The sequence below is a fragment of the Sebastes fasciatus genome, chromosome 19 (genome assembly GCF_043250625.1).
Source record: "Sebastes fasciatus isolate fSebFas1 chromosome 19, fSebFas1.pri, whole genome shotgun sequence".
NCBI lineage: Eukaryota > Metazoa > Chordata > Actinopteri > Perciformes > Sebastidae > Sebastes > Sebastes fasciatus.
Genome location: NC_133813.1, coordinates 21447942 through 21469795, shown reverse-complemented (window position 1 = coordinate 21469795; position 21854 = coordinate 21447942). Strand labels below are relative to the sequence as shown.

General features: G+C 38.5%; 4 protein-coding genes across 8 annotated transcripts; 3 read left to right on the top strand and 1 right to left on the bottom strand.

Moving 5' to 3' along the window:
• The first annotated feature begins 1868 nt into the window (after nucleotides 1-1868).
• Nucleotides 1869-4846, top strand: LOC141757321 (chemerin-like receptor 1). Of its 2 annotated transcripts, XR_012591623.1 has the most exons (3): nucleotides 1869-2066; nucleotides 2147-2226; nucleotides 2357-4846. XR_012591623.1 is itself a non-coding variant. In XM_074617739.1 (2 exons), exon 2 carries the CDS (start codon nucleotides 2371-2373, stop codon nucleotides 3388-3390), a length of 1020 nt encoding a protein of 339 aa, XP_074473840.1. In that variant the 5' UTR covers nucleotides 2144-2226; nucleotides 2357-2370; the 3' UTR covers nucleotides 3391-4846. The 2 variants fall into 2 exon arrangements, 1 of the variants encoding a protein (XP_074473840.1); XM_074617739.1 differs by lacking the exon at nucleotides 1869-2066 and having other exon boundaries at nucleotides 2144-2226.
• Nucleotides 4847-6082: 1236 nt separating this feature from the next.
• On the top strand, nucleotides 6083-10849 carry rnf185 (ring finger protein 185). Its single transcript, XM_074617030.1, has 6 exons — nucleotides 6083-6647; nucleotides 7988-8006; nucleotides 8130-8242; nucleotides 8405-8459; nucleotides 8890-9007; nucleotides 9094-10849. Exons 1-6 carry the CDS (start codon nucleotides 6466-6468, stop codon nucleotides 9189-9191), a joined length of 585 nt encoding a protein of 194 aa, XP_074473131.1. The 5' UTR covers nucleotides 6083-6465; the 3' UTR covers nucleotides 9192-10849.
• On the bottom strand, nucleotides 10485-15152 carry LOC141756949 (uncharacterized). Of its 4 annotated transcripts, none has more exons than XM_074617026.1 (2): nucleotides 14844-15152; nucleotides 10485-11832 (listed from the first exon to the last, which is right to left on the bottom strand). In XM_074617026.1, exons 1-2 carry the CDS (start codon nucleotides 14971-14973, stop codon nucleotides 11135-11137), a joined length of 828 nt encoding a protein of 275 aa, XP_074473127.1. In that variant the 5' UTR covers nucleotides 14974-15152; the 3' UTR covers nucleotides 10485-11134. The 4 variants fall into 4 exon arrangements, with proteins under 4 accessions (XP_074473127.1, XP_074473129.1, XP_074473130.1 ...); XM_074617028.1 differs by lacking the exon at nucleotides 14844-15152 and adding an exon at nucleotides 14391-14514; XM_074617029.1 differs by lacking the exon at nucleotides 14844-15152 and adding an exon at nucleotides 14382-14452.
• On the top strand, nucleotides 14547-21251 carry LOC141756951 (homeobox protein goosecoid-2). The gene is made up of 4 exons (XM_074617032.1): nucleotides 14547-14680; nucleotides 19693-20032; nucleotides 20129-20364; nucleotides 20697-21251. The coding sequence occupies exons 2-4, from the start codon at nucleotides 19804-19806 to the stop codon at nucleotides 20772-20774; spliced, it is 543 nt and encodes a 180-aa protein (XP_074473133.1). The 5' UTR covers nucleotides 14547-14680; nucleotides 19693-19803; the 3' UTR covers nucleotides 20775-21251.
• The last annotated feature ends 603 nt before the right edge of the window (nucleotides 21252-21854 follow it).

Below are 21854 nucleotides of genomic sequence, written 5' to 3'. Positions count from 1 at the left end.
TGATTACTGACTTTCCACGTTTATTTAGTTATTTCTTCAACACATGCGCAGAACAATCTGGCCTTCACTCGCCGAAATTGAGCCAATCGCAACGCACGACCGCAGCTTCAGTCACACTGCGCATGCGTTATACCCCATACCCCAAGACCCATGTCCGCCCGTGACCCAGCCTCCTTTCAATAAGCCTTGGGCTTTTGGTTTTGTTTGCTGCAGACATTTTCGCACACCCACACATGCCTACATTACTGATTACTGACTTTCCACATTTATTTAGATATTTATTGTTAGTTGGTTAAATAAATGCCTTTTACTATTTTAAAACTCGTCTGGTCTGTCATTTTGGTAGCAGCCTTTGAGCTGGGATGTAACAGCGGTATAGCTACGGTGAAAATATTTACTGTAGGTAGGCGGCTACATTCAAATTAGTACAAAGTACAGTAGTTGATCAAATCTACTGTAGCCTATGTTACTTTGCACTACTGTGGCTTAAAAGACTTGACGGCAGAAGGCATCAGTAATATAACACAATAATATCAGGGTATAAAAGAGGTCATTCTGCTTTTAGGCTACTTTTACTTTTGATAGGCTGCCATAACCTAAGTATATTTCAGCGCTAATTATTCTGTACTTTTATGTAAAGGAACAGTGTGTAACATTTCAGTGGATCTATCAGCAGAAATATTCATAACTATGTTTTTATTAGTGTACCTGAAACTAAGAATCGTTGCGTTTCGTTAGCTTAGAATGAGCCCTTCATATCTACATAGGGAGCAGGTCCTCTTCACGGAGTCCACCATGTTGCTCCTCCATGTTGCTACAGTAGCCCAGAACGGACAAACCAAATACTGTCTCTAGAGAGACTTTCGTGTTTTTACGTTAGCCTACCTGAAGGCCACTGTAGTTCTCCAACCATTACCACGGTTTTGTACATGGGCAGTCTTGAAAGGGAGGAGTGAGCAGAGGGGTACTCAGTTGGTTGCAATTTGCAACCACACCACTAGATGCTACTAAACCCACAATGTATCTTTAAAGTAAAACTGAGAATGCAGGACTTTTACTTGCAATTTAGTGTTTTGTAGGCTACATTATGGTATTTGTACTTGAGTAAAGGATCTGAATACTTCTCCCACTGCTGCTAAAAAGCCCTATGAAACAAATAGAAGTCAGGATGGGGTCTTTAAAGGGGTAAAATTGACTGTTTTTATGAAAGCAGAATCTACAGATTTGTTGGTCAGTTGGCTTGTGCTTGAAACATAATGTACTCAGCTTTTTTTCTGTTACATAACTGCATCATATGATTTTTAGGGAACTGCTCTTACTTACAACAGCACTGCCAATGTAGAACGTGACATGAAAAGTTGAATTGAAGATTGAAGACAAAAACTTCCTCTTCCTGCCATTTGTTGTACTGGCTTTCTTAAACATCTAAAAGACTCTATATCTGCCGTTAATATGCTGTTATTAAAGACATAAGAGGTCCAGTGCTACTATTAGTAGTGATAAATATAATCCTAATGCTCTTTATCTTCACAAATTATCAATTTGTTTTTAAAAGAAAGCAGGGCACAGATGTGTGCTATATTTTATGGGTGTGCGTACCACAAACATTTATGGTTGACTTTTAATTCTGATTTATTAGTATGGGTATTTTGGATGGAGTGTATGATGTTTTTTATATTTGACATTTTATCTTTCTTACTGCAGATCTATAGTCAAAAATCAACTAATTCCCTTTGAGTTACAATAAACACTGCAACAGGAAATCACCCTTGACCTAAGTTTTGCAAACTCTGCCCTTCTGGCTAAATGGTGTAGGCCGATAGGCACACCCTTATGGGAATGTCAGCTTGTGGTTTTGTCTGTTCGTGTGGTTGTGTAAAGGGGATCTCCATTGTGATTTTGCAACACTTTACTGAAAAGCTGTTGTAAGACTTGAAATATTTATTATATATATATATATAGTGTATATTTTCAGTTGTTTTGACCTCCGTGACCAAGTGAACCCACTTAAACAGCTGACACTGGTCTCACCCACAAACGTATGTGTAAACGTAGATGTGTTTACGGTAAGTGAGAGGAGGGCAGATTCTCATTTGTTCCATGACATATCAACTGTGATTCCTCTTTCGTCATTATCACTGCCCAGGAAACAGAAGTGAGAAGTTGCATCCAGCAGCAAGGGAATACAGCACTTTAAAGTGATTTGCTTCTACGACGAGACATAACGTGAGTACTTGAGTACATTTTATATAATAAACTAAGATAGATTTTCTTGATAAAAATTGTGAACTGTTCATAGAATCATCTATGTGTATATGTATGTATATAAACGAAGACACTGTGCTATATATTTCAGGAAAAGTAACCAGCATGGAGGTGGATTATATTGAATTTGGCGATTACACTGCAGACAATGAAACCGAGAATGACACCACCACTACAACAACTGGACAGATTTTCAATAGTCCTCAGTCTTCTTTGACTCATGTTCTAGTGGCGATCAACATCATTATATCTGTTATTGGCCTTGGAGGAAATTCATTGGTGATATGGATTTGTGGATGGAAAATGAAAAGAACGGTCTACACCACCTGGTACATCAGTCTGGCCATTTCAGACTTTTTGTTCTGTGCCTTTTTGCCCCTGGAAGTTTTCTACGTGATCACCTCACACTGGCCTTTCGGACTGGTCTTGTGCAAGCTCGCCTCCTCCGCCCTGTTTCTCAACATGTACAGCTCTGTGTTTCTGTTGGTCCTGATCAGCGCTGACCGCTGTTTAATGATTTCATTTCCAGTGTGGTCACATAACCACCGGACAGTGCGGAAAGCATTTGGAGTTGTCGTCCTCATGTGGTTCCTCTCTGCACTCCTAACGTTGCCCTCACTGATCTTCAGACAAACCACGGTCCACGGCTCAGTCACTCAGTGCCACAACGGTTACATGGGATCCTCCAGACACCAGACGGTGGTGCTGACTCGGTTCATCTGCGGGTTCCTGATTCCTTTCCTCATGATTGTGTTCTGCAGCTCGGTGCTCACTGTGAAGCTGAGAAGTTTGACCATCAGGTCAACAAAGCCTTACAAAGTCATGGCGGCGCTCATTTTTTCATTTTTCTTCTGCTGGGTCCCCTATCATACCTTTGTTCTTTTAGAGTCAGACTTGAAGAACCACAACCACAGCGTAGACGTACTTAAAACTGGCCTGAAGGTGGGGGCCACCCTGGCTGCAGCAAACAGTTTCATATCCCCACTTCTCTACGTGTTCATTGGTAACGACTTTAAACGAATCCTAAAGCGGTCTTTGACATCAAGGATAGAGGAGGCAATGGCGGAGGATTTCCGTACAGGTGGTCTCAATCACTCAAAGTGTAAGTCAATGGAAGTTATCTAAAATCAAGTTGAAACCTTTGTCATCAATGACAAGGAGTATTTCACAGTACAGAACATGATTATAGAGCTGGGTGATATTGACAAAATCATGTCATAGGCATATTTTACCCGTGTATACTGTATATACATAGACGTATCAATGATTTATTTATAATGATGATAAAACCTCATTAATCTTTACACAATATCAAATTTGCATGACACAATAATCACATTTGGTCATTTGGACTGTGTTGGACAGCTATGGATTAGCCACTGACATTAATTATTGTGTCTTTCATCTTAAAAAAAAATTATATATGTATATTATTAAAAAATGTTAGATTGTTGTTATGAGTGTGAATGAATAGCTTGTGTGTTGTTATGTTAGCAAACCAGCTTGCTTCAAAATGCCCCTTGTAGGATGAATAAAGTATTTTGAATGAAATTATATTAAATTCAGCATTTTACAAAATATTATTTGGTTGAGCTGACTGTGAACTAAAACATCATTGAAATAACCATGTGGCCATCAAAACATATATGTTTTAAGTAAATCTAGTCCTCCGAAGAAAAGAAAAAAAGGGAACAAAAAGAAGAGAAAAAAAGCACTGGAAAAAACAATTACCTTTATTCTCAATCTTGTAATTAGTAATTGATACATATTTGCATTTTCTAAGGGAAAGTAAATAAATGAATGATGTTCTTTGTTGTAACTTAATTCTGTTCTGTAAATTTCAAACTTCCCTTTTGATTTAAAGCTGCAGTGGGTAGAAATGGAGCAAATATGATTTTAAGCAGTTATTTTTATAAAACGGTCGCTATATCCTGACAGTAGTGCATGAGACAGGTAATCTGAAAAAATCATGTGCCTCTGTGTCCTCCGGTGCTCCTAATGGCATCTACAAGATTTCACAGATCGGAGGAAACAACCAATCAGAGCCGAGCTGGAGCCTGCTGTATCTAAGCAGCTGTCAATTACACGCATAGTCTGATCAAATGTTCAAACTAAGCAGCGCTGATCAAATATTAATCAATATTCTGTAACTGTAATGCCTATTTCTCACCTATAAAGTTTTCAGAAACATCTTGTAGTGTACTGTTTAGCTGTTAAATGAGAAAGTTTGTGACCCGGCAGCCATGTTGAGATAAATTGAGGAAATATCAAGCACCGCCCACCAGCCGGAACACAGCCAATAGGAACGCTCTCTCTCTGAAATGACCTGTGATTGGCCAAAGTCTGGATTTTTTAAAACCTGAAAACAGAGCCATGAGGAGGTGCAGAAGTCTAGTTTTCTCTCAGAACACTTGAATTACAATATGATGAAATTTGGTTATGGAAATTTTGCCCAATGATGCCAAAAACATTCTGCCTATTGCAGGTTTAATGTAGCTGTACTACTAGCAAGCAGTAGGCTACTGTTGCACATTATTGTTGTATTTGTTTTATTTCAAGTTAATAAAGCATATCAAACATGCTCTTGTTAATATTTCTTGATTCAAAATGGAAAAATGTGAAAGAAGTAGCTCATAGTTTTAGATTTACAACATTAATAAATACTGACGTTTGATTGGTGGAGCCTCTTGTTGTGGGCACCTGATAGGCCTGACTGAGGGAATTACAACTCAGCTAACTCGTAGCCACGCCCCCTGCCTCCCTCCAGGATTTAGTGATGGGAATTCCGTCTCTTTTTAGTGAGCAAGATCATTTGGCTCAGCTCACCAAGAAGAGCTGGCTCTTTCAGCTCCCAAACGGTTCTTCATTTTACCACTTCTGCCTTTTATAATTCAGCCAAATTTAGCGCTGTTTTCACCTATGATTAGTATGTGTGCACATGTATCACTTAAATTATTAAATATAATTATACTAAACCCTATAATTTCCAGAATACCATAATTTTACATGCTGCTTTGTTTCCGACTGTCACTCGTCCTTTCTGCTATTCGCGCACCGCAATCCTCTCTCTCTTTCTCTCCTCTTCCTCCTGCTCTGTACCTGTAGACCGTCAGTGCGCCGCCCACCAACGCCCCTCCCTGCTTGATGGTATGATCCTTGTCTGTCATCACCTGATTGGTCTCACGGACGTCATTAACACAACATTCAGTCACAGTATGTGCATGGAGTGCCCGTGGTGCGGAGAAGATCGTCCTATCATTCTGCCTTGAATTAATAAACGGAAAAAACGTCTCTCGGACGGAGCCGGCTCTTATGGTACGTGTCCACAGGCTCTGTCCTTTCCACGCTCCTCATTTGTTGTCTATGTAAGCAGCCGCACAATGCATTCTGGTAGCGTGGCGGCGCCATTTGAGAGACGGAGCGTTACAACGACGCAACTCGCCGCCTCTCGAAACTACCGAGAATCTTTTAAACTAAGCCTTGTCGATCCAAAATAAAGACAGATTCAGCAACTGCATGGCTTATTTCTCGCCTCAAATGTTTTCAGAAACACATTTCGGTGAACTATTTTCGTGAAATAAGAGAAGAAAGTTTCCAAACGAGCCTCCATACTGTTTCCGGTTTGAAAGCTGGGAGCAGCAGCCCATGGAGGGAAAGCCTTCGTCCAATCAGGTGGGGACAGCATGTGTCTAGTGACAGCCCACCAAGCATCCAATGTTGGGAAGCGTCGCGTCCCCTCGCGATAAAAAACGTACCATTATCGTTCACTTAAAAGAGCCGGCTCTTTGAACCGGCTCGTTCGTAACTGACACATCACTACCAGGATGTACTTCCGGTTAACACTGTGCTGACGGACGTGTGATGCAACCAGACGTCAGGACAATAAGTTTTAGCATTTTTAGTTAGAAAATCACGTTGGGAACGACACGCGGATTAACGGCCTTGTATTGTTTGTTCGTTGTTTTGTATTTAGTAGATCCGTCCGACAGTAAAACCGGTTTCCTGTCCTCTCTCTAACGGCAGTAACTCCTTCTCTAGATGGGAGCTAACGGTCGCTAGCAGCCGGTGGATGTTTCTGGATTTCACGTCTTGTCCTCTTTGTTAGCTATAACCCCATCACCTGGGCCTCCATATGTACTTGTTTTGAGTCGCTGGGTGCCGGCGGAGTCACCTGTAACCCTCTTGTTGTTGAGTCTTTAAATGGCCACCGCTGCCCCCCCTCCTCCAGCCCCTGGCTCCACTGCGGCCACTGAGAACCCGAGTCCCGGATCCAGCAGCTCCACCGCGGCTGACAGCGGCAACCAGGACAGCACCTTCGAGTGTAACATCTGTCTGGACACCGCCAAGGATGCAGTGATCAGCCTGTGTGGACACCTCTTCTGGTAAGAACTAAGCTACTGTCTGGGACTCCTGTTTACATTATAACCCACCTCAGTCTATATTAATATAATAGTATTAAAGGTCCCATATTGTAAAAAGTTAAATTTTCGTGTCTTTTATTTTATAAAGCAGGTTTAAGTACTATATAAATACTGTGAAAGTATCAAAACGCTCAATATATGGAGAAATACAAACAGCCCGTATTCAGAAATTGCGCGTTTGAAACAAGCCGTTAGGATTTCTGTCCATTTGTGATGTCACCAATATACAATATTTAGACCATTACACGGTTTTACGCGTAAACATTCTAAATGTGTCCAAGTTTATATCCTGTTGCAGTGTATGTTAATGACATGAGCTGACAGGGAGTAAACATGGACCCAAACTGTTGCCTAGCAACGCAATTCGGTTGCAATTCCATTGAATTGCACTATAACGGAGTGTTTTAGACAGATGGTGAATACAGGCATATTCAAGAAGACAGTATGAGGAAAATAAAGTGTTTTTGAAACATTAAAGCATACATGTTCTCGTAGAAACCCAAAACACAAGTATGAACCTGAAAATGAGCACGGTATGGGACCTTTAAGGCCAGATCTAGATCAGTCTAGCTAATATTATTTCTCATATGATTGAACAAGAGATTAACTGGGTATACACCAGTCTATTGGCATACATCCTACTGGCCAACATTAGTTTCGAAAGTTAACAACAACAACAACCATCATCAGTTGTACTGTTGATATCTGGTTAGATTTACTCTAACAGTAATGGTGTAAAATAATGATATTGAAAACTACCAGGCATGGCATACAAGTGCTTCTCTAGAATAAAAACAATGTTTGTTATTACTAGCTAGTTATTACAGGAATATCATTCAATAGTTTTGCTGGTTTAATGTTTACAAAGTATAGACCTAATACCATAAAAGTATAGTCTGTAAATACAAGCTTAGAGCTGCAAGTGCAGAGCTTTTGTGTAAGCATAAGCAGTGATTTTGTCATCTTGGTGACTCCATACAAACTTTCCAGCCTCTGTAGCCAGGACAGGATAGGACAGGTCTTTAGCATGTGGTCTGATATCAGTGGTGACAGTGCCAGTTTAGTTATTCATTTTCATCAATCCTCTTAACGTGAAGCCATTTTCTTCTGTTTTCTTCTTTAGTTGCTAGCTTTCACTAATGAAGTGAGGCAATGTTTTTTAATTTGTGAACACAGGATATATGGATGCCATTTTCTTTTTTAGTAAATGTTGTATATTCTGCACAGCCAGGTTGTTCTGGTACATATATAATGTTTTACTAATCAAACTCTTGTTTCCCTTTGCTCCTCCTCTCAATCAGTTGGCCTTGCTTGCATCAGGTAAGCTGATCTTTGTTTTCTCCTTCTTCACTATTCAATATAATATATATAATCACATATCAAATGACAATGCATTGTTATTGATGGTATATAACTGATTAGTATGTCTTTGTCTTTACGCAGTGGTTGGAGACCAGACCCAACAGACAAGTGTGTCCGGTGTGTAAAGCTGGCATCAGCCGAGACAAAGTAATCCCCTTGTATGGACGGGGAAGTACAGGTCAACAAGACCCCAGGTGTGTACTTTAATGTAGTAGTACATTTCAGGCTGACTCTAAACTTCATGTATTATGTAATCATAATACACACAATATGACACACTTAAAATGAGCATTTTTTCTGAACTGTTATGAATGTATTAAATCACAGCTTTTACAAAATGTGGTTTTGTTTTATAGAGAAAGAACACCCCCTCGACCACAAGGTCAGAGGCCTGAGCCAGAAAACCGTGGTGTAAGTACTTTGTACAAGTATACTTGTATGGTAATAAAAAAAAAGTGTGCGATTGCATGATTTTGTGCCAGATCAATACTTTGATTCCAAATGTGTTAGACAGCTGTATGTAGTTTCTCAGTGTCAGCCGTTGAGTAAAATGATGCATTCATGATGAAACAATTCCATAATATGATGTAGATGCTGTCGTGCAAACCTGTGTTTTATCCATTAACAAAAGAACATTTCCCACTGGGATCTATTAGATACTAAGCGCTGAGAAGAGTAGAGACGTCTCTTGAGAATGATCACACAAATTTCCCTGGCTGTTGCGTCACATCTCACTTGCTGTATTTTTTTTAACCGTCCCTCAGATACTTTGAATATATGGCTATATATTAAGGGAACCAACACAAGTCTTCATGTTAATGATAAAATCCATGTTTCCCAGGGCTTTCAAGGGTTTGGCTTTGGAGATGGCGGTTTCCAGATGTCATTTGGAATCGGTGCCTTTCCATTTGGTATTTTTGCTACAGCCTTTAACATCAATGACGGAAGACCTCCTCCAGGTATTTATGTTTCAAACACTTCACCACTCTGTGTCTTTTTATCAACAACATGCCAAATAACCTCTGTTAAACAATTCCCCAAACAGCGGCCCCTGGGACACCACAACACATGGATGAACAGTTTCTGTCTCGACTCTTCCTGTTTGTCGCTCTGGTGATTATGTTCTGGCTGCTGATTGCATAAATGCACGGAAAGACAACATCTTCTGCGACATTATGGCACATCATCACGGTTTGCACCAATATGATTCTGCCTCCTTTCTGGTTACTTTTTTTCCCTCTCTCTCCTTGACACAAAGCCATGTGAGATTTGAATGACGCAGGTTTTTTTCCGAAAATAAAGATATGGATAACATCTATCAAGGTGAACCATTTAGCCTTGGTTTCCTAATGTTTCAACTCATAAACACAGTTGCTTTGCAAAGCAGCACACCCAAATTCTTCACCCAAACTGCATCAGCTAAAAGCTTCAAACGTCATGCTGCTTGTTACAACATGTCTGTCTCTCTTTTGTTTATTTTAATCAGACACATACATGAGGTTGTTCAGATTAGAGAAAATGGAAGAGATCATTCTCAGTACTCTTTTGTTGTTATTGTTTTTGAGTTATTACTGCTCATTTACTTAGATTTTCATTCACACTTTTAATCCCATATGTTGTATATGGTAATTTCCTTTCAGCCTATATTTGGCCCCTATTTGATCCCTATCCCCTTTAAGGCTATCTTTTATTTGAAATTAATTTTAGTCAGTTGGCCCTATTCCTATTGACTGCTCATAGCAGGAAGAGCACAGGTGTTAAAAATAACATTAATGATGCGTTCGAAATCACATACTATTCATTATATACAAAATATGTGCGCTATCGATCAACATACTTTTATGTGAATAAACAGTAGTATGTATCTCTTCAGATGCACTGAGCAGTAATTTATGTTGTCACTTCCTGAGAGCCTCTTTACCGGTTGGAGACGCATAACCATGGCAACCCGTACCAACCTGATATGACCAAAATGATGATTTGTGAGAATCATAAAGTCTGAACAAATTTTTAAAATGTATTACGGCAAGCAAAGTGAAATCTTTACTTACCCATGTCACTACCGCATTGCACTGTGGGATATTTATGCCACCATAGTGTCCACTGTTTGCATACTGTAATATTTCACCAGACATTTTATGCAATTTGCTTACTATTGGTTTCAGAGATGCTAAAAAAAATCTCACATACTGTTTTAGTGTACTAAACAGCACGCTATTATGGAATTTCGGACACAACCTAGCTCTGTTATACTCAAATGTACCAGTAAACCATGACTGTGATCATTTATTTTATTATTAACAGCTGTGCTTTTAAAATCTTTTAAATCTCTTGTCAATTTATCACAAACACAACCTGTATTGTTTTGAATTATTGCAGAGTCTTACTAGCATGTGCCTCATCCATTTTGTCTCTCTGTTCACTGATGTACTAAGATTCTTTTTTTTTAATATAGCTCTTCCTAATCTTACAAATTACACGTCATTGTCGAAATTTACCAAAATCACACACGTTTTGTGGAATCAAAACAATGTCACGCATTGTCTCTTTATTTTAGATGAGATTAAAAAGAAATGTTGATGCATGTAAGCAGTTGAAAGATTTAATTTATGAAACAGTGTTCCTCTCCAAAATGTAAAGTATTTCTTTTTTGCTCAGTTTTCTCTGTCCCTGTAATTAAATGTAAAATACTGTAGATTATTACTGGAATGAAGACTGGCTGGTTGAACATGAAACCACTTTTCTAAATGTGAATTCACTCTATTGACAGAAAATCTATGTAAATAAAAAAATTAATCAGAGTCTGTCTGGTTTATCAAGGTGTAAATATGTTAGGGCTTTCTCACAAGCCTTACTCATCTAACAAATATGCAAATCAAGACCCACCAAACCACAGTGGTGTGGAAAAAAAATGCAACAACTTGCTCAATAGTAAAAGGTATTCTTCATTGTTAATTTCAAATTAAAAAAAGGATGTACTTCAGACTCAACCACTGTGTGCTGTAAAAAAAAAAGAAAAATAGATATTTTGGTCATTTTGTGGAAGAGGTTTTTAGAAAGCAGAATAAAGTATAAAAATAGTCAGTTTAGTCCTGCATTGCCGGCTCTGGCGGTTTCTCTTGCTGTGCAACGTTGAACTCTGCTTCATACATAATCTGCTGGATCTTTATTTTTGTCTCGCACCTTTTCTGTGGAGCGAGTCGCTTCAGAGCAGGGACAAAGCTCAGAAGAAACAGTTCGTCCTCATCCCGCGGCCTGTTGGGAAATGTCGTGCCATTGTCTTTGACCAGCCACTTTGTAGGGGATGATGCACTTTGAGGAGACGACAGCGAAAGTGACTCTTGATTCTGGCGCCGTTTCCGTCCAGTCTTGGGGGTGATCTGCTGGCCCGATGGCATCTTTGCCAGAACAGCCAGCTGGGCCATCTGTGTGTCTTGAGCCACTGAAGGGAGCTGCGTCACAAACCCTACCTGGGGCTTCAGGTCAGCTTGACTCACGGGACCCTTCATGACGGAATGGGGCGTCTTGACTGCCTCGGATGGCGTGGTTTCTCCCTCGGCACTGCCAGATTCGTTGTCAGGATTGTCGTGGTCGTCGTCATTGTTGCCTCCGATGTCTCCCACTCCGCTTCTTGATCCAGTGAAGGGTGCGATAAAATTCATAAGTTGTCGATATTTCCATCTACTTTGCGCAATCTCTCCTTGCTTCTTGCTTTTGATCTCCATTCGGACTTCCTTCAAGTACCGGTCTCTCATGTTCTTCCATTTTCTTTTACATTCCTCACCTAGAAAAGTAAAATATCAGTGTAAGGAGCAAGAAATCTCATACAAATTCAATAAACAGGAATGAAAGAAATATTCCCAGCAACAATTAAGCAGCCAGTAACCTGGACGTCCCCTAAAACTGCATCGTTTTTAAACTATTATAATTAAAATATTTTCCATAAAATTATATTCCCAAACATTTTGTGAGGAAAAATCGTCTAAATGGCTTGTGAGAAGTGTGCTCTTCTTCTCTCACCCGGCAAATATTTATATATATTTATATCATTGTTGAAGTTGTAATTAGTAATTAGATTCGGTTGAGAAATATTCGAAGGTATTCAAAGCTTTGCAGCACGGCGCCGTGCAACAGGCTGACATGTTTTTCTGTCTGTCTGTCTCCAGCTCCCCCATTTCAGTGCCCAGGACAGCGCCGGTGACGCACTACTGTACACGCACGTACTTCTACACACAACAAACAGCGATATCCGTCTGAGAATAACTAATAATAATTAATGTTGAACGTGAATAATGTGGGATTATTCCTTATTTCATGGGCTATTTTGGTATTTATACATTATTATTGCATACTTATATATAAAAAATAAATAAAAAAGTAAGCTTTCGAATAATTATTTGGAGGTCGAATACCATGGCAACGGTTGAAGCTTCGAAGCATTCGGGTCAGCCCTAGAAAGCAGCCAAATCAATGCGATAGCACTTCAATTGTTCCTCTGTTAAGTTTATGTTTTATTTTTGAGACTGTCAGAGAGGTGTTGATTATGGTTGCAAATACTTATCTTCTTGATAAAATGTCAGAAAAGAGTGAAAAATGCCCATTACATCCCGGAAGTTCAAGATGACATATTTAGATTGCTTGTTTTGGTCCAAAACCCCAAAATATTCTATTTACTATACAATAAGACAAACAAAGAAAAAGGCTATTTTGTCTTTGAAAATGACTGAAATCATTAACTGATTATCATAATAATAATTGATGATTATTTTCCCGTGAACTGATTAATGATTAATCAGGGCTTGATTTATAATCTGGCATTTGAGAATGAACAATACAATCAGTGGCCACTAAAATCATACAGTTGAATCAACACCTCTTAGAAAGTTTATTTATAATCTTCCTAAATGAATAACATGTGGCATGTTGGATCAGGCCAGGAAGTGTAGGCTATTATACATTATAATGGACTATTAAAAATAGCAAAACACTACTTTATCCTGGTAAATTTCAAATAAAGCATTAAAGGTCCCATATCGTGCTCATTTTCAGGTTCATACTATATTTTGGGTTTCTACTAGAACATGTTTACATGCTGTAATGTTCAACAACACAAGCCTGAATATACCTGTATTTACCCCTCTGTCTGAAACGCTCCGTTTTAGTGCATTTTAATGGAATTGCAACAGAATTGTGTTGCTAGGCAACAGTTTGGGTCCATGTTTACTTCCTGTCAGCTGATGTCATTCACACACACTGCAACAGGAAATAAACTGGGACACATTTAGAATGTTTACGTTTAAAACCATATAATGGTCTAAATTTTGTATATTTTTGACATCACAAATGGACAGAAATCCTATAACGGCTTGTTTCAAATGCGCAATTTCTGAATATGGGGCTGTGTGTGTTTCTCCGTATACTGAGCGTTTTGATAGTTTAAGATAAGATAAGATAAGATTAACCTTTATTAATCCTCGCAGGGATATTCAGGTGTCAAAGCAGCAACATCAGCAAACAGTGAAACACAGAAGAGGTACAGGTATACAAAAATTATAAAAACAATAATAGAGATATAAAAGATACAGAGTGAATGGGTGAACATAGTGTGTACAGTCCATCAATAAATAAATGTACATATGTGCAGTCTATAAAGTGGTATATAGGATGTATAGTTTAAAGTAAGTGTAAAGTGCGCCAGTGGTTAGAGTCCAAGATGGTTGCAGATAGTGCATGTTTAAAGGCATTTAAACCTGTTTTAAAGGCACTTAAGCCTGTTTTATAATGTAAAAGACAAGAAAATCTCACTTTTTACAATATGGGACCTTTAAGCTTCAATTATAAGTCTGTATAAAGTTACACAAAGAAAGGCTAAATGTTATTTTTGATCTAGTCTGGAGATCATTCTTAATTCATCCGTGTTATAAGCCGCCCCATCATAAATTGACAGTGTGCACCTGATGATGTTTGAGGATGGGGGCCTCCCTCTCTCTGTAATGGTCTAAATATTGTATATTTGTGACATCACAAATGGACAGAAATGAGCGTTTTGATAGTTTAACAGTATTTATATAAAGCACTTAAACCTGTTTTATAATGTAAAAGACAAGAAAATCTCACTTTTTACAATATGGGACCTTTAAGCTTTAATTATAAGTCTGTATAAAGTTAGGTAAAGAAATGCTAAATGTTATTTTTGATCTAGTCTGGAGGTCCTTCATCCGTGTTACATGCCGCCCCATCATACACCTGTGCACCTGATAATGTTTGAGGGGGGCCTCTCCTCCCTCCCTTTAATACATCCATGCTCCGTCCCCTGGCTCTGACATGTTTTACCTAACAAACCGTGCTGCCGCTGCCGCCGCCAACGCTCCCACGAGAAGCTCTCCCTCTCTGTGGAGCGAGGCGGAAAAAGTACGCGGCTCGGTGGTCCCCGGTAAACACCGAGTCCGTGTGACGCTGCGCATGTTTCCCCCTCCGCCGTGCCGTGTTGGACACGCGGCCGGCGGCGGCGCAGCAGCAGCAGAGCCGTACCGTGCCGTGCCGTCCGGTGCAGCGCGGCCTACAGCGTGCGAGCCGCGGCTGCTGCTACCGCTAGCACGGTACGGTACGCGCGGCTGCATCCACACCACCGGGTGAGTGAACATCACACCACAAAGAAACAACAACATGCCTGTAAGACTCATGAGAAACACCTCTTATCTCCACGGTAACACCGCTAACGTCTGCGTGTCTAGTCGTCCATGACAACTAGGAAATAACTGTCAGTAAAGTTGTGATAAACAGTGAAATACTCACACGGCAGACCCAGGATGATACTGATGCTTCTCCACGCATTTACACGACTTTCCGTGCAGCGGTAATTGGGCAAAGTGACATTGTACAGCTCTGGGTAATTATATACAGCCAATATTAACTTATCGTCCATCTTGCCCCCCTATGTGTTGTGTGCCTGTGCGCGGACGCGGAAGCGGCAGTCTTCTCCCGCCTTTTCCGCCCAGCTGCTGCTCTGCTGCTGCTGATGCCTCACCGCGAGTTATCGCGTTGAGTGGCGGAGCTGCTGCTGCCGCGCTGTGTCGCTCCAACGTTACACGGTGGGCAATGTAGTCCACTGTCACAGGGGGGCGCACCACTCTGCTTTAGCCTCTCTTACTGCTTGTTGGTATTATATCCATAGATTATTTATATCCCAGGGGTCCCAACATAAATCTCCTGGGTAGCCATTTGATAAGATTTCCTTTTTGTGAATGACATACCTTTTTTATAATGCATAGCTCCCAATGAGACTTTTTTTTTACAAAATAAAAGCCCCCAACTCTCATTGTATGTTAACAGGAAACTATGAATTCAACCTATTGGTATTATTCAACTTTTCAATGATATTCATACAAATTAAACCCATTAGCACTTTTCCAACTATTCCTATTTCTTCTCCTTCTTCATACAGATTAAAGCCATCAATGCAGTGTAGTGTCAGCTATTCAAAAACCTTCAAATCTTCCCCATCTTTTATAAATGATTGGTAATATTGAAGTTTTCAATGATATTCACACGAATGAAACCATTCCCACTTTTCCAACTATTCCTACTTCTCCTTCTTCTTCATACAGATTAAAGCCAGCAGTGCAGTGTAGCGTCTTCAAAAACCTTAAAATATTCCACATCTTTTATACACTATTGGTATAATTCAACTTTTCAATGATATTCATACAAATTAAATCCATTAGCACTTTCCCAACTATTCCTATTTCTTCTCCTTCTTCATACAGATTAAAGTCAGCAATGCAGTGTAGCATCAGTTATTCGAAAACCTTAAAATATTCCACATCTTTGATAAATTATTGGTATTATTCAACTTTTCAATGAAATTCATAAAAATTAAACCCATTCCCACTTTTCCAACTGTTCCTACTACTTCACCTTCTTCTCACAACATTTAAGCCAGCATTACAGCGTAGCGTCAGCTCTTCAGCAACCAGCATTCACACCGCAATTTCTTCAGAAACTTCTTTTCTAGTTAGTATTTTATTATTTTACATGAACATTGTCACATTTTGGTCAACAAATCAAATATATCCTATATACAACATAATAATAATATTAATCTCTACAAAATCATAATAAAATACAAAAAAGAAACACAAATTAAATACATATTCCTAATCTGCACCATGATCTAACCTTTATAAAAAAGAAGTATACTTCAAGTTTATTTTACAAACTAAACTTAAGTATATTTCAAGTATATTCCCAAGTATACTTTATGTAATAAGTATACCAATATCAATGTAGTTGATCACTTGTAAGTGCACTACTTCAATACTTCTTGGGACTAAATTGGCCCGCTTTTTAGTTTATAAAAGTATACTTAAGTATACTTTAAATGTAAGAGTAGTAAACTTTGAGTACACAACTAGTTTACATCCAAGTTGTATTTTGTACTGCAACTATAATATGAACTATACTACAAGTGAACTTATGGGTATAGTGTTTTTTACAACTTTTTAGATTATAAAAGTATACTTTAAAGTATACTCTCAGTAAACTACTAGTTTAATAGTTTTACTGCAAGTGTACTTGTAAGTTTTCTTTAAGTTAATTTATATTTATTTAATTTATAGTACTTAGCCAAATATACTTTTCAGTATAAGCCAAGTATACTTGGACTTTTCTGTATACCTGCTAAGTACACTTAGACTTTTCTGTATACTTGTCGGTATATAAGCCAAGTATAATTAAGTATAATTTTGTTAAGTATATCTCTGATAAGTACATAAAAAGTAAACTGAAAAAAGGTTTAAAAGAAGTATACTAATAGCACACTTGAATAAACTCCTTTTTTGTAAGGGAATCTAATTTACAAGCAGCCAATTGATGTTCATAGAGAGTGTATGTGTGTTGTATATACGAGTATTGTGTGGTGGTGTGTGCTTTACTTCAAGATCTGTCCAAATTAACAATGTATTCCAAGTAGTCTCCCCACTCTCGCCACATAAAATAAAATGTTTTGTTGTTGTTTTGAAAATGTTTTTTGTTGTTTTGATCACTGTCATGATAGTCTCTTCTGAAAGGTAACTGCAGTATAATATCAAAAAGTCATAATTAGTCGGAGTCATACTGAGACAAATTTACAGAGACACAAACATAAAAAATAAAAAATATAATTATTAATAATAATAATAATAATAATAATAATAATAATAATAATAATAATAATAATAAGACCATTTAAATGAAAGACATATTCCCCACGTTTTTTTTCCACACTATATTTAAAATTACAAGTCTCTGTTGTACACACTGCTTTTACAAAATAATCAGCGGTGTAGTGGAGTGTATACAGGGTTTACCCACCTCTTTTTCTGGTGGTTCTGGTGGTATCAGCCAAAAAGCCTTAGGAATATATAGGAGAGTATACCTACTTCCTCCTCGGTAACCCACTGTAACCTACCCATCTACCTTGTAGTACACCCACCTCATCAACAACCACTACACCACCAATAATAATCTGTTGTTGCATCGATATTGTGGTTTTAAAATGGTTTATAGAGACAGAATTGAGAATCTATAGTTTGTCAAGGTTGTGTGTGAATTCAATTAAATACTATCTCAAATTACATTAGGATTTTAATGCATTAAATGAAGATTTAAACAAACTACAGTTTTACAAAATAGAAAATAAATCCTTAGGGGTATAAATGCCACTTGACTTTCAATTTCGGTAACATAAACTAACAAAACATATGGTTTCTATGAGTTCAACACCACCATAGAGCCTGCAGGGTGATGTTGAAGCCAAATTACACACCAGAGCCTAGAGCTCATTTTCAGAATCTAGGCAAAATATATGGGAAAAAGATATATAATATTTGTATTAACGCAGCTATGGAGTTTCTTCAACCACATGGTTGTTTTTCTTGATTCTTCCCAAGCCCCCAGTGTATCACCATCTGACAAGTGCTTCCTGAGCTTTCAACATTGACTGTGTTTCCCTGCACAAGCAAGAGTCTGGAGAAAACAGAGAGGAAGGTTGATCCTCTGCATTTCCTGGTCACACAGCTGCAATCTCCGATTCCCTGGAGGTTTTGGGCCCCGGTCCAGCAGTGAACAGAGACACTGAGCTTTTTCACACGTGAATAGTCTGATGCCATGAGGGGTTTCTCTGCTCATTTATCACCAGTCAGCGTGTTTGTAATCCTTTTTGTTCAAACTGAATTGTACTGGTTTGATTTGTGTCCTTTATTATTCCTGTTTCCAATGCAATTCTGCATTATAACAGTGAAATGTTTTCCAGAAATATAGGCTTAGTGTCTTCAAAATGCAGTAGGATAAGGCAGAGAAGCAATTATATATATGTTTTTTTCAGCCTTGGCTTGGTGTTTTGTCACTTTATCTGAACCGGTGTTTGGTTGGCTTTTGTTTCTGGGGAGTAAAATAAATCAACTGGTAGTTTCCATTACATGTCACTTCAGGTTGGGCCTTGTAAAGTCAGATGTTGAATAGAACCATTTCTGATGCACCACAAATAATGCTTAGTAGAAAATCACATTAAACTGAAGGGAAGCAGCTCCTTAAACATCTAGAAAACCTGCATCAGCCATGGTGTCTTTTCTTACCTCTTGTACCAAATATTGCTCTTACAACAACAAAATGAACCTTTATCATTTTAATCCCCAGTAATGAATTTTGAACCGATTGAACCAACGCGGATGTGGTACAATTCCTTCTATTGAGAGCCACAATAACTGCTAGATAGCGATCTCACATGCTCCGCAAACTATACATCAACAATCTGGACGCTATTAAACCCAAGTGAAAAGGATGGGATGGTGTTTATTGTTATCTGTTTTCAAAAGCCCTTATAAGAGGAGCTTAAGACAGATTGTGGAAATCCATTAATTCTCTGGAAGAAAAAAAAAAGGTGTATTGCCTTGTATGAAATCACAGGATTTGTTAGAGGGGGGATGAATTTAACCTGTAATAGCTTTACCTCAGCTGTGCACATTGTCAGAGAAGTGAGACTGCACCGCACAGATAAGACACATGATGCATGAATGTGAATACTAACCACATGGAGGGACCCCTTTTTCTGAATGTACTCTCACCATTTGTGTTTATCTGTACTGAGTAATAAATCTATTAGTGTCACCACCCACTCGTCACTAGCATTTCATTCAACTGCCGTGGGTGTGTAATTAGTATGCATTGCTGTTGTGTCATTTACTGAACATATCTACTAATTCGCACAAGATCATTCGTTGATAAAGCTAAATAGAAAAGCGATATTATGAAATAAATGTAAGAGCTAATCCTCAAATTCAGCATAACACAAGTCTCTGGCCACACCAAAAAAAAAAAAAGTTCATCTTTAAATCCAGGTTTCTAATACCAAGCAATCCCCTTTTCTCTAAAACCCCAACAATAAGGATCTTAGGAGCTCTCCACTTCTCATTTTATGCAGTGAAATCTGATTTCTTTCGGAGAAAGGAATGAGGCAAGATTAACTGAATCTGCCGTCCTCCCTAACCTCTTCACAAAACTGCCCAGATTAGCTAGGAATTAAGTTTCAACCGTTTTATGTGTCTGGTCCACAGGGGGGATTATAGTTTTACTCTTTTTTTTTTTTGCCTCCCAATTTCATTATAAGGGCCTGACACACTGTTGTAGAGAGAGGAGAAGCAGAAGAGCAGCTGAGCCTGGTTGTGTGTCAATATCCTGTGATCATTGCTGCTTGTGTTTTATTGGGATTTCTTTGGAGATGATCAGGATGGAGAGACAAAAGTTTCCTTTCACTATTGAAAACATACTGAGCAAATATCCAAACAGCAATGGAGACAGACGGTCATGTGGAACAAGTGGCGCTGGACTAAAAGAGAAGGCAGTGAGTCCTGTTGGAAGCCAGACAGAGACTGTTCATCATGCCTGCCTTTGCTGCTGCTACTGCTCCCACTGTGGAGACACATACCACCCTGATTTCATTCATGACGGTAAGACCAAACTCTTTATGAGAAGAGTCACTTCTGTTGACACAGTGATTTAAACTGCAGTTTACTTTCCTCCCTAACCTAATATCCTCCCTGCAGCCTGTCAGTACGGATGGCCCACAGCAATGTTCACAGACCCATGCAGGCTGGGAGATGCTCACAGGGAGGAGCAGTCGCCCAGTCAGGTGCAGAGGCGAACCAGACGACACCGCACTATTTTCACAGAGGAGCAGCTGGATGCACTGGAGGAGCTGTTCCTGCAGAACCAGTATCCAGATGTGACCACGAGGGAGAAACTAGCACAGCACACTCACTTAAGGGAAGAAAGAGTAGAGGTAAGACTGCCACATTCAGCCTTTCAACAAATAAAAGTCATGTTTTCACAGTGATACAGGGTTAGATGAGTTTCAACGTGCTGTATTGTGCCAGCCATGGCATTACTTAAGATGTGTGCGTGTTAAACACTTCATTTGAGCACTGGATTTGACCTAAACTCTGCTCAATCTGTCATATTCTAATTATATGACTGTGTTGATAATGATGTCCAATGCTACTTGTTTATTTAAATGTAAATACACAATGTGCCAAATAAGATAAGCAGCCTATAGTATGTCATGAAACAAGAAAATCACAACTAAATAACATGACTTTTTTTTTCTGCTGGTAGGTTTGGTTTAAAAACCGAAGAGCAAAGTGGAGGCGTCAGAAAAGACTATCATTTGGTGTGGGAAACACAGAAAACTAGATTTTGTACTGTATATTTGGACCACAGCATTGGAAAAGAAGAGAGCCGTGTATGTGTGTGTGTGTGTGTGAGCTTGAGTTACATAAATACAAGGTTTTTTTTAAAGAATATTGCTATTGTTATGAAATATAATAGCTAGACAAAATCTTTCTTTTTTTTCAGAAAATAGACCATTTTTTTGTATCAGTCAAATCATTCATGAGACAGTTTTGTAGCCTATTTGTGAATCTGATTGGTTGAGTGCATGATTGAAGCACTTGCAGTATATGCTAATACTAATACTGAGAGTTAAATCTGTAATTTGTTATAGTTTGCACTGGTTGTGAAAAAGTGTCCTTGAGAACAAGTAAAGTTCTTTTGAGACAGATGGAGGAACTTTCTTTATACAAACCATAACACATCCAGGTTGAAGCATCATATCAATTTAAAAGCTGTCATGCAGTGAACACATCTGAATAAAATGTAATTATATCACTGTCAAAACTCCTCCATGCAGTTTTGTGTGTATAATAAGGGGGGAATTATCTAGGCTTTTCAGCAACTTTCATCTCACAGATCTCCATATCTGTTAGTAAATTTAAACCAGTGATTGTCAGTCTGGGGGCTCAGGAGATAATTAGTGGGGTCACAAGGTCATTTCTGGGTTAGAATATAAATAGTATTTATTTTGTATGTAGGCAGATAACAGGGATCAGAGTGAAACATCTGGATATTGCTCTATAAATACAGAATCTTTTATTATTAGTAGTATTATTATTATTATTGTTGTTAAAATTGTTGTTTTATTAAATATATGTTTATTTAAATATAACCACAGATTAATTTACAAAGGGTAATATCAGTACTGCATTCTTAAGTGAGTAGCCTAAATCTGACATAACACAGAAACACTTTCTACAAAAAATATTATGATTTCACTGAAGAACACAACTTTTTATATTTAAGTTATAGTAAACGTTAACTCAGATGTCTTTAATTCGTCAACACATAAGATAAGATAAGATGAGATATTCCTTTATTAGTCCCGCAGTGGGGAAATGTGCAGTGTACAGCAGCAAAGGGGATAGTACAAAAAACAAG